We start from the raw sequence: 12,984 nt of genomic DNA on the forward strand, positions 1-12,984 counted from the left end.
CTTCTTCTTCGTCAGTACAAATCTCCAACATCTGCTTATGCACGATAAGATACGCTGCCCAGATTTGCTCCAGACTGTCCAGCTCAGTGAGAAATTCAACGTCTTCCGTATTTTCGCTAGTCTCCAGAGCTTCTACATTCTGGCTAACCCGCTTAAGTCGAGCCTCGAGCGTTTTCCTTTCACGGATTAGCCTTTTCATGGCGGATTCGAACAATAAAATAAACTTTCGACTGGTGAGAACTCCGGATTACGAATAACGCGGCGGGAGGGATGAAGTATGGTAAGACGCACACTAGATCACCGATTTTCCCGGATCCGGTTCGCGAAGGACCAAAATGTTATCCGGAGTACGAAATACAGGCGCGACGATTGACGTCCCAACGAACGATTTTTGAGGCGATTCGATGGGAGATAGAAAAAACACATGCGACGTGGTTGAAGAATTCAATATAACTGCTTTATTGTTTGCGTATAGAAAGTTCAGCGATAATTTTAATAATAAAGACACTTTTATAGCACTTGATCGATTGGTGATGGATCGTCCATGAATTTTGCACCACCAGCAAGTTTTATAGTTATTTCAGAAGTTTTAACACACGACACTGTGGCAGTGCAGTTGTTTCATAGAAAAATTGCTAGAATTTGTCAGAAAAATAATTGATTTTACTAAAATAACTTTCATGTCCGATGGAGCAGCAGCACACTTCAAAAACAAAAAGAATTTCGCAAGTCTGTATAATTTCAAAAAATTTTACGGACTAGAAGCAGAATGGCATTTCTTTGTCACCTCCCACGGGAAAGGTGACAGGTTGTGATGCAATACGAGGGACTCCGAAACGAATAGCAAACAGAGCAAGTCTCGCCCAAGACTACGGAAACACAATCCAAACAGCACTAGCACCGTATGATTGGGCAGTTAAACAAAATGACAAATGTATCACGAAATTGAATTTCTGTTACGTATCCAAAGAACAGCATACAAAAAAGACGAGTCAGCTAGAGGAACTATTCAATCTCGCGAAAACAATATCGGGAACACAAAAATTAGATGTAGATGAAAACAAAATCGCAGCTAAAACTTATAAAATTCAGTAGATGATCCCAAAATCTTCCAAATGTTAGATAAAAAGGAAAGATATGATGATTGTATCTCTTAGAATGTAAGTTAACATAAACATGGTATAAGATTAGATGAATAAAAATGAATTTGATGTCAAAAAATGTCATAAGTTTTGACGTAGGACCACGTCTTTGATTTTTATATAGGGGGGTCACTCTACGAAAAATGTAACGTTCATTAAGAGTTTTCAAATGCATATTACGCAGAATCGCTCTTACGATATATGTATAATATATACCATTAGACGGTAAATTTATCCAGCATTTTTTTCGCCTAAGACATCAATAGTGGAAATAATAAAACAAGTGAGCAATTCAACAAATAAGAGAGGTATGTTTTGCAAGCGAATGCGAGAGTAAATCATGTATTATGCATTCTTTCTTTCAACTTTTGTTTCTTTTCCATGAATGTTGTATACATAAAACATAAAACATAAGATTGTATGCAATAGTTCGTTCTATCAAACAAATTAGCAAGACCTTTTCCGAATCCAGTTGAAGATAGTCCAGATAGTGAATGACTTCTGTATATGACGGAGCGACGATCATCTTAAGCGAGTGTTTTCCGAGCTGTGGAAACATGGGCAATTGTACATCGAAAAATGATATCAATACCCTAGTATTGAGATAATCATTTCAAGAAAATCGTCTTTTAGCTTTTGAAGTCGATTTTTTTTCAGTGTAGGATTTCAAAAAATATTTTTTCAGTATTTCGAATCCATTCGTTCAAAATTCTAATTGACAATCCAACGCTTTCTACATACACTCACACACTGTTTTTTTGGATCCTACTGACTATAATTATACATCTTCCAACTGTTAATATACTCATCAACTAAACCATCGAAAACATAACCGATTTCGGTTATTCCTGTTTCCGAACCTGCTACCTTTGAATAAAAAAAACTCATTATCTCATTCCACCAGTCCATACTTCCGATCCACCTGACCAATTCTCAGCCACACGTTGTGCAGGAACTCCGGTGTTTCCCGCGAGCAATTACAACACACACACACCCCCTCCGAACATCGTCCCGACAGTTGCCACAGACAAATGATATCCCCCTACAAACGGCGATTCGCCGCGCATCCCTTCCATTCGAACGTTGAGCGCCCATACCCATAGCCGCTAACAAATTAGGTGAAGCTAAAGATCGTTAATGAGCGGTAAAACAGCGCTGCCCAGAAGAAATGCATCCGGAGGAGGTCACAAGCCTGCGTTCCTCCTGCGTTTGATTGATCCAACAACCCTTCTATTCGCTGTTGCGAGTAGCAACTGGTGGCTGGAGCCATCTGCTACTCGGGCGCAATCAGTCATGAAATTTTCGAAAAATAAATGTTTTATTTCGCTGCCATCCCATATATCATCCCGGGGCTTGTGGGAATAAAATATTTGGACATCAAATCAAAAAGGCGGTTGCGTCCCTTCGTCGCTCGAAAAGAGCAGAGAGAAGAACATAAAACCGGACAAAGCGAAACATCTTTTATGCCGTTTAAAAGTTACAAATTTTCGGAAAAAAAAACCTTTTGAATCGGATCCTTGTGTGCATTACACAAAATTGAAATGTTATCGATTATTGTTACGAGCTCAAATTTATGTACATGGCGGCTTTGTTGCAGTTTTTGGTGACTCGTAATAGGGCTGCCGAGGGCTGTTTGTTTGTGCCTCCAAACATTGGTTAGCCGACCGGAGAGGAGTACAAATTTCTTCGGAAAGTGTTTGAAACAATGTGGTGATGCTGCACAAAAGCCGACCGGCCAAAAGATAGCCCATTTTTTCTCGGCCAGAAAATGAGAGGCACACGAAACCAGGGCAAAGCATCCCTTTGTCTCACTGCGAATAAGTTTACCTTCTCCTTTATCTATTTTGACACATCTTTTTTAGAGAATTTCTATTAGTGCGCAAGTTTTTTTGGTCCGTTCGCCTTTGGGCTGTCATGCATTACGACACAAAAGAGGATCGGATAGCCGAAATGGGATTCCGTTGCACAATGTGTTCAATGTACGATGCCTAATTTGTTGATCGCACCAATGATCTTGAGTGAAACGTTCCGATGGCTCCAAAATTAGATTTTAGAAAAACAGAAATTCCCACTGAGGCGCAAATGTTTGAGTGAACCACCTAACAACCAAATGACAGAAATCACCATGTGTGAAAACGAAATTGTAATTTTCGCCAGAGTCGATAATACTCCCCCCATTTTCTCTGTAAGCGCGAAACTGAATTGTAATCGATTATATATGTAGAAAAACTACATCACGCAACGGCAACGGAATGAAGGCAGTGAAGAAAAAAAAACACAACATAAAACACTAACGTATACAAAAAAGTGTCAGTCACTTATGGTGCCGTCACGCGATCCTGTCAGAAAACCACCCGACCGCATAATATGTGTGTTTTGTTCTTCGCCACTTACTTTGCACCCTTTTTCCGGTCAATCGGACGGACGGGCGGATGAAAAGGGATGGGAGGTACTGCCCGAATCGGTTGATTTTGTTTCCTCTGGCCATCCCCCTTCCAATAATGTTTTGCTGTTGATTTGTGATGCGCACCGTCGGAGCATTATGTTGTGAGTCAACGGGTGAAGAGGCCCAACATTCGCGGTTCTTGATTAGATTAGCTGTTAGTATACGATGATGTATGTAATGTAGACGTGTATTCCGGAAGAATGCAAGATCACAAATGTCGAGAAGCTATTAGATTTGTATTGTCGAAGGAATTCGAAAATCTGTAAAATCTATATATTACCATTCAATCTCAACGGACGAAACAAATTTGCTCTGAAATATGCGATTTTCTAAGAAGAATCAAACAAACATTTATGTCTCGTAAAAGGGTTGTTAGTTGAGAATAATCTTCCGTTTGTTGAATACTTCCTGTACATCAGAAAAGCAAAAAAAAAATGCTTACAATTATCAAATTAACAAATAAAATTTAAATTTGGAATTTTAATGATGGTTGTTTCGTGACGTATCAATGATCGATCATGAAACATTTAGCACAAGTGTAAGTGTAAACTTTTATATGGTAGCAGTTGTGTTAAAATGACTTGAAATATGAAACGATTTATTCACACAATTTGTTTCATAAACGAGAATCAATGCGTGTTCCCTTTTGTCATATTCACTCGGTTGTAAACTCTGGTAAAGTGAACAAACAATACCCACCAACCAAACAAAACGGCCCTTTTCAGGGACACCAAATCATTATCCAAGAGTGTAGATTTTCAAACATATCCGAAATCAGCATGCAATAGATAGCCTAACTGAATCCTACGTCAACTATGCATTAAGTAAAATTTTAAAAAATATATAAAAAAATGTATTGGTTCATGCGATGGAAAGATGTGTAAAGATTTATTCACATCAAACCGGTTCAGTAGAACTTGAGATATCGTGTACGCCAGATTGGAAGAACTGCTTTCGAGAAAACCGCATTGAAAGTTTTTTTTTATCTAGGTCGTACAAGATTGGATACCGCAGCATTAAATTGGTTATAACTCGGTGAATAATGGGATTATCGAAAAGTTCTTTCTAGAGTATATTCTTGAATGTCTAAAATTCAGAAAAATTCAGAGGTCTGTATTAGGATTGAGCGATCTATAGAAAAAGATCGATCTTGACGGATCGATTTACTACACGGTCACTGATGCCGATTTACACAAAAGAATCGATCTTTAAAAAATCGAATGCCTTTTTTCCAATTCATTATTTTGTGATTGGTCTTTTTTTAAAACATAGAAAAAAATATAGGAGGTTGTGTCCAAGACACGACCGCATTGTTAACGTAGAACTACGCTGTTATGTTGTGCAAGTCGCTTGTTAATAACTTGGGATATTATTTTAGAATGCTGCGAAATTTTAGAAATAACTGTAGAATTGTTTGGCCGCCCTGAAATAGTTTTGTTTATTGTAGAATCAGTTGACGATGAACAATACACAAGCTTTTTCGCTATTGACATATACGTGGCTACAGGCGATTATATTCTTGTTTACAACATTGTTTTTATTTATTCGACAAATCAACGGGTATACAGAACCCAAATGACGCTTACGTACTAAATTATAATTAAAAACTTAATAACTAGACGGAGTATTTGTGATCGAAGAGATGTATCTCTTTCTAAGTGATGTGCGTGATATCCCGAGGTCAAAATAAATACTGTGTCTATTGAACTCTCGACACATACTCGACATTGGCTCGTAGTATCCGTAATTCGTGCGTGAAAACGGTATCTGGAGGAAGTTATGAGATCTCAGATTCTTTTGCTGGATATTAAAGTTCACAAGTTGTAAAAGCTCTGAACAGTCTATGTGCGACAGTATCAAGTCGGAAATGAAACATATTCTGGCAAGGTTGCGGCGATTACACAAAGAATCAAGCCCGATGAGTCTGCAGCGATGTTCGTAACTGGGAAGGTTGCTGGTATCACTCCAAGGTAGATTTCGTAGAGCAAATTTAACGAATTTGCGCTGGATAGCTTCTAGCCGCAGAATGCTGTTTTGATAGTATGGTGACCAAACAATTGATGCATACTCGAGTATCGAACGAACGAGGGAACAATATACGGCCTTTATGCAGTGTATGTCCCTGAAGTGTTTTGTTGCACGAAACATAAATCCGAGCATTTTGGATGATTTCATCGTTATATATGCAATGTGCTCACGAAATGTAAGCCTAGAGTCGAGCATAACTCCTAGGTCCTTGACACAATTGACTCGTTGTAATATACAGCCCTGCAACTTGTAATTGAAGTGGACTGTAGTGCGTTTACGCGAGAATGAAATAATTGAGCATTTGGTGGGGTTTAGAATCATTCTATTTTTGTCACACCATGCAGCAAATGCATCGATTTGCGACTGTAGAAATGCTGCATCATTTTCACTATTAATTAAATAGTACAATTTAAAGTCGTCTGCGTAAGACAATTTTTGACAATCCAAAACAAAATTGATGTCGTTCAGAAATAGCAGGAAAATGTATGGTCCTAAGTGACTTCCTTGGGGAACACCCGAAGTAACACTGAAGGTCTTGGAAATAGTGTCACCAATTTTAACAGACATCTGTCGATTTACCAGATAGGATTGCAACCATTTAAGAAAGGAGCCGTTGAAACCGAGACGATTAAGTTTGGCAATTATTAACTGGTGATTGATGGTATCGAAAGCCGCCGAAAAATCGGTAAACTGTAACTGCATCTATTTGATAACGCGACTGTAGAGCACGAGCAATAAATGATGTGTAAACAACTAGGTTTGTAGTTGTTGATCGCTTCGAAATAAATCCATGTTGTTGTTCAGCTATATAGCTCTTGCATGTGTAGGAGATGTAATCCAAGACGATGAGCTCTAGTAGCTCAGATATTGCACATAAGCAAGCGATCCCTCTGTAGTTCTGCACTTCTTTCTTGCTGCCTTTCTTAAAAACCGGGAAGACATAAGCCTTTTTCCATATATCTGGAAATATGCCAGAATCTACGGAGAGATTGAAAAGGAGACTCAGTGGGTAAGACAAACTATCGGTACACTTTTTCAAAACAATGGAGGGGACTCCGTCTGGTCCAGGGTTGGAAGAACGTTTCAGCTTATGGCAGGCGTCTTTGACGATGTTCTGGTTAATTATAGGTGGTGATCCAAACGTTGCAAGATGAGGTATATTAGCGGTTGCGGAGACAATTTGCTCATGATTAAGACATTCCTTGACGAAAACACTCTTGAATTGGCACCGGAACAGCTCACAGATACTTTCTCTGCTGGAAGCTACTACATTTCCACGTGTCATCACAGTCGGTAGACCGGACTCTCTCTTTTGGTTGTTGACAAATTCCCAAAATCTCTTGGGGTTACATTTTAAAGTGGATTGCACGCGGTTCTGATAACTGGCAAATAAAACTTTGTTAAGACGTTTGTAATTGCTGTTGGCCAGCGCGTAACGGGTTTTCCAATAATACGAGCGAAATCTAGTGAAATTTCTCAAAGCGGATCTCTTCGCTGCTTTCAAATGTTTCAGATTACGATTTGACCACGGAGGTTGCTGAATATTATGGATTCTTTTCTTCGGGACAAACTGGTCAATTGCATAGAGCAACACATTCGATAAAGCAAGAGAGCCAGATTCAACATCACATGCATCTAAAATGGCGTTCCAATCAATGTTCAGAAAAAATCTATTCATTGATAGAAAGTCAGCCTTGTTGAAGTTGTAATGGACCGATTCAGCTGTGCTTGCAAACATGAGTGGTGGCGAGACACGCAACGAAATGAGGAGCGGAGGGTGATGATGACACACTTTCACCAAAGGAAACGGTGACTCGATCACTGTTGTGTTTGAAATGAGCTCAGTATTGGTGAAGCATAAGTCAAGTATGCGGTTGTTTGCATTGACGATTCCATTCAATTGACATAGTCCAGCGAAGCTAAAACTGTCGAGTAGACACTCGGTCTGGCGGTGCATAGTCGAATGCAGGATATCAGGGTGATAATAATTCGATGTGTTGAGGATCCATTTAATGCCTGGTAGATTATAGTCACCCAGCAAGATAATATTGTCTTTAGGTTTCATTTGTTCAGTAATCCAAATTAACGATGAAATATGTTGTTCAATCACTTGTTGCACCAACACCACTATTCCACAGCTCATAACTACATCAATCTTTATTTGGCACCGAATCATGCTACATGTTATTCAGCTTGGCTTGAAACGACTGAGAATATAAACACTATTATTTTGCGCTATTCTCAAAAGAAACGCTTCTGTAAATATTACTAACCTCGAAAAAAGTTGCATTACTTTCTCATGCTCGAGATAAGCGCAGCTGTCATCCTTAGTGGGGAAAGTTTTGCTACTGGCAAGCGAAACCCATGCACATACAAAGTTCTAGAACGACATTTACTTTCTTGGTGACTATATAAACGAAATAAATTCTGTCTGGTAATCTCAATAATTCCAAAAAGAGTTGTATTGCTTCATAATGATCAAGGTAAGTGCAATGCCATCCTTGTTGAAGGCAGTTCTGTGATTGACACGCGAACCAAAATAACTCCCTTCATTCCAGTACGACATTCACTATGGTTTAACATGATATTCCTCAAATAATTATGTGGCGCACAACCTTAACGCCTGCTTCGCCACAGCGTCAGTTCGATGTATTGATGCAACGAAGCCCTTATAATGACGAAGAACAAGCGATGTTAACTGCTTCGAATAAAGAAAAAGTCTGAATATTGGCCTCAGCAGAGATCCATTATTCATGCCCTAGCGCAAATATCCCTCTTCCGCTACATCCCTGTTTGTTTATATTTATTATCGTGGCTGCATAATTTGCACCACTGAACAATCATCCACTATAGCATCAAAATATTAGGTGATTTTTGCATCGCGACAAGACCAATTGACACAGGATCAGATACAAATGGGGTTTCATCATAGCGGGGATGTACTATTTTCACGTACGTTTTATGAAGCAACTAAATATACACACACTTATCTCCGCTTTGCGCTCTTCTCAACAGAAGCCCTTTCTATAAATATATTCGGTCTTGATTAGCTTAGCTGTCATCCTTGGTGGAAATATTATTGCTACTGTCATGCGAAACCAAATCACACGCAAAATTGCTGAACAATTATTTTCTTGATGATACAAAAAAAAAAGAAGAACTAGCGATGTTCATTGGTTCGTATCTAGAACGATATTGAAAGTTTGCCTTTCCATTCTTTGTTTTTGAGAGGATTTAAACCTTGCAGTTCATTCGCGTCTGAAAAGTTTGCCTCAGTCAGATCCAATATTTATGCTTTAGACAAATATTCCCCTTCGTTCCTCTTCTTTTCTTTGTTAACGGAGACTTTAAATCATTCCCCTTCGTTGATCGCCGATAAGTTACTCGTTATTACACGGCATGGGTAGGAAAGCTCTGATTCATTTGATATGTAAATCGTCAAAATCCGATCACGGCAAAAATAGCTATTAACGTTAACTTTATTTCATAAAAACGTGACCTGTTTTCTGATTTGACACCCTTAATGAAAGACATAGTCTTACGTCAAAAAATATTTCAAATATCTATTCAGACATCAACGGCATTTTACTTTGACTCACAGAATGAATGTCCTAAAAAAACTTGGAAACCCTGCATAATTGTATTTTCCAGTCCATTCATCTTGTATCGTCATGGAATTATTTATTAGAAATTCAACAACTGATATTCATTAGGAATTCCCCTGAAAATAAACCCATAAAATCCAACCGTGCCATATGCCGTTTATTCGAAATCTTGGTAGTTATTCCAATTATAGGAAATTTTCAGTGTCTGCTTAGTGGAAGTGATTTTGTAAATATAACTTGTGACCACTTGCCTTATAATGACCAGGCTTACAAAACTGCTTCTTCTAAATTTACTAAAGGGTCGTTGACTGCCTTGAAAAAGATTCAATGTTTATGAAATTTGTCAAGTGGTTTTTGGTGAGATTTAAAAAGAATGTTCACTGAAAAACAAATTTACGAAAACTATTCTACGATCAAAAAGATCGAAAAGATCGAAAGGAAAAAATCGATCTTCGCGATTTTTTAGACTACAAAGAATCGATAAAAAAATCGGAATTCGGAGAGGAAAAGGTCGATCTTCTAAAAATCGATCCAAGATCACCCAATCCTACTACAGGTATACTTCGATATAACGTAATTTGATATAACGTCATTCGGTATAACGTACACTTTCTCAATGGACGAATCCGGGCCATCTTGAATTGCAGTGAAACGTTGTGGGTGTAAAGACATTGCTCAAATGAGCAACTTTACACACTCGAAATCTCCAAAAAAGAATTAGACTACTTTTTGGAAACTCATTTTTCTTATTTTGACGTGGGACTACGTCTAACCGGAATATATGGGGGTGAAATGAAACCTAAACACAGAACATGCAGGAAAAAATGAAATATTTCGAATGCTTATAACTCGAACATTTATTACTGAATCGGAAAGATGCTTGCAGCAATTGATAAGGAATATTTCTACGCATCTATCGCAATTAATAAAATGTTATTATTCATTAGATAAACAATTGAATAACAGTAAAATGTTGAGCGTTATCTAAACGCCCTAACTGCCTCGTATTGATTGGCCCGATTTACGGATTCCTCAAGACAGCCATCAAAACCAAGCAGCATTGGGGAAATCGGCATTGCAAATACATGAAAATATGGGGACTATTGTTCTCACCGAAATGTGTTCCCTAACACACTCTTCAAAACCAAACAGCGTTGAAGAAATTGCAAGCACATGAAAGTAGGGGGAGCTTTTGATCCCACCTAAATGTGTTCCCTAACAGAGATTTCGGTGCCTGGAGAAAATCGGTATTGCAAATTTATGCAAGTTGGGGCTATTTTTGTTCCGACTGAAATGTGTTTCCTGTGTGATTCTGCTGGCTATAGAGAAAGGGACTACTGTATGCGTCTTACCTACTTCACGGCTTGTCATCAAAAAGGGCAGGATCAATCGCGGTTGTTGCCATGTGCTTGTAAAGTGGGCACTCACAATGAGTGCCCGTGCGCAGAAATGTCATGTTACATTCAGGACACTTCACACTTTCTGGAATCAGTTCAGTCTGCACCACACATTTCCCTAACACAGACTTCAAATCCATGGAGCTTCGGGAAATAGGCATTGCAAATTCATGCAAGTCAGGGGTATTTTTGTTCCGACTGAAATGTGTTCCCCACAACAGACTTCAGAACTATGGTCACCCCTATTCTGCATTCCGTCGGATTTGCATTTCGTTCGAAACTGCGATCTCGAACGAGTTATAATTTTGCTTTCCCTATTTCGAACGTATTGCTCATTTCGATCGAATTATTTCAAACTGTTCGAAAGAAATTCGAACAGTTCGCGTTGACGACTCACCGATGCTGCCACCTGCAATCAATTGCTCTGTTTGTGGGATTGCTGTGAACTATTTAAATTACTATGGCAAAAGACTGTTTTCAATTCAAAAGTGGTCAGTGAAAACTGTTACCATATGTGTTTTAAATGATTGCAATATGCATTGCGATTCCTTTACATCTATTTCATATACAATATAATCGAAATGAAAAGAAAAGTTTATATTAATATTAGGAACCATCATAAATCGCTATTTATGCAAAATTTTATTCCACTAGTTCGTAGAGAACTTGTCAAACTATAGTGTAAAATACATTTTTAATACAGCCAACTCAATTTTCTTTCATAATTTTTGTTTCGATAATTTATATTCATTACGAATGCATCATTTTGTTCAGCATAAAAATGGCCACCTTACGCAACTATCCTATATGTTTTGACATAATTAGCATTGGAGAAGATTACCCTTTCGTTTGATACTTACTTTTATTATTTGTATCACCAAAATCATACAAAACTGCACGATACAAAAGTATCGATTTTCATATGTTTTCCTCACAAATACCAAACGTCAAAACTCAATGTCGTCGAATGGCAAAATAAGCAAAATAAACCTAAAAGACAGTTGTGCCGGGTGCTGAAATTTAAATTTATTTGAATTGTTCTTCGGTGTGAATAGAAAATAAGTGAGAAAATAAATTAGCAAAATGGATTCCGCCTTATTGTCGGTATTGGCAGTGTATGAAGAAATCGGAATACTTCGTTATAATCGACGGAATCTGCGCACATCCGGTAATTTAATGGAGCTTTCAGACGATGCGCAAGTAAAATTTATTTGTCTCTGAATTTCTTAGATTTTTTATTATCGATTTTCCTCTACTATGCAGATTCATTAAAAGCTTTCGTTTGAATAAAGAGGCATTCCGATACGTTTTGGGGGAAATTGAACACGATTTTTCCAACACAAAGAAAAGTGGCATTCATGTTAAGGAAAAGCTGGCGGCGTGTTTGAGATTTTTCGCTGAGGGAAACTACCAGCTTGGAGCGGGAAAAGATTTCCATATTGCGATGGCACAGTCCACTTTTTCTAAGGTGTTATCTGAAATGCTGAACATACTGGAGCGAAGATTATGTTCTAAGTGGATATCATTGGAAATGTCGGAAAATGAACAGCGACGTGCCAAGCTTTATTTCTATGAGAAATCTGGAATTCCAGGAATAATCATGTGTGTTGATGGAACACATATAAAAATAATCCCCCCTAATCAGAATCGAAATTTATTTTATAATCGAAAGGGGTTCTACAGTCTGAACGTTCTCATTGTAAGTACAGCATGCATTAAATTAAAAAATTGTATTTAATTTTTTTTTTGGCATTATAGGTTTGTGACGATCAGCAGAGGATCCGTTTCGTTGATCCTAGCTTTCACGGATCTAATCACGATGCCCATATATGGCGAATAAGCCCTGTACGAACGTATTTCGAGCAGATGCATCGAAACGGCGGAACACAAACTAAAATACTGGGTAAACAAAATTGTTTAAATTTCCTAGATGTGCATGATAAAATTGTTTCCCACAGGTGATGCAGGCTACCCATCGGAATCATGGCTGGTAACGCCATTCAGAGCTCCGGAAGAAGGCAGTTTGGAAAGCGATTTCAACCAGAGGCATGCTTTAGGTCGAGGCATAGTCGAACGAACAATCGGTGTTCTTAAAAATCGTTTTAGATGTTTACTTGGAGCGTGACAACTACATTATACTCCTACAAAATGTGCTCAAATTGTGAATGTGTGCTGTGCACTTCATAATATATGTTTGGAATACGGATGCTCTCAGTAGGGGGCATATTTTGATGAGTCATATCAATAAATTTTTATTCTCTCCAATACTAGCAACTATCATCTATTTTTACTTTTTGTATGCGATAAATAAAATAATACGATTTGGTGATCTAATGTCTAAATCTTGTGTTTATTTTTATAATGCA

The 12,984-nt window shown here is 38.1% G+C and overlaps 1 protein-coding gene across 1 annotated transcript; it reads left to right on the forward strand.

Moving 5' to 3' along the window:
• Nucleotides 1-11,830: 11,830 nt before the first annotated feature.
• Nucleotides 11,831-12,743, forward strand: LOC129761595 (putative nuclease HARBI1). Its single transcript, XM_055759331.1, has 3 exons — nt 11,831-12,317; nt 12,377-12,521; nt 12,577-12,743. Exons 1-3 carry the CDS (start codon nt 12,063-12,065, stop codon nt 12,741-12,743), a joined length of 567 nt encoding a protein of 188 aa, XP_055615306.1. The 5' UTR covers nt 11,831-12,062.
• The last annotated feature ends 241 nt before the right edge of the window (nt 12,744-12,984 follow it).

This window comes from Toxorhynchites rutilus, chromosome 1 (genome assembly GCF_029784135.1).
Source record: "Toxorhynchites rutilus septentrionalis strain SRP chromosome 1, ASM2978413v1, whole genome shotgun sequence".
In the NCBI taxonomy this organism is placed as follows: Eukaryota; Metazoa; Arthropoda; class Insecta; order Diptera; family Culicidae; genus Toxorhynchites; species Toxorhynchites rutilus.

Bases quoted from the DNA above. Each gene is read 5' to 3' on its own strand.
- LOC129761595 (XM_055759331.1), top strand. From the start codon at position 12,063: ATGGCACAGTCCACTTTTTCTAAGGTGTTATCTGAAATGCTGAACATA. The intron at 12,318-12,376 runs GTAAGTACAGCA...TTGGCATTATAG, and splicing joins ACAGTCTGAACGTTCTCATT to GTTTGTGACGATCAGCAGAG. The intron at 12,522-12,576 runs GTAAACAAAATT...TGTTTCCCACAG, and splicing joins AACACAAACTAAAATACTGG to GTGATGCAGGCTACCCATCG.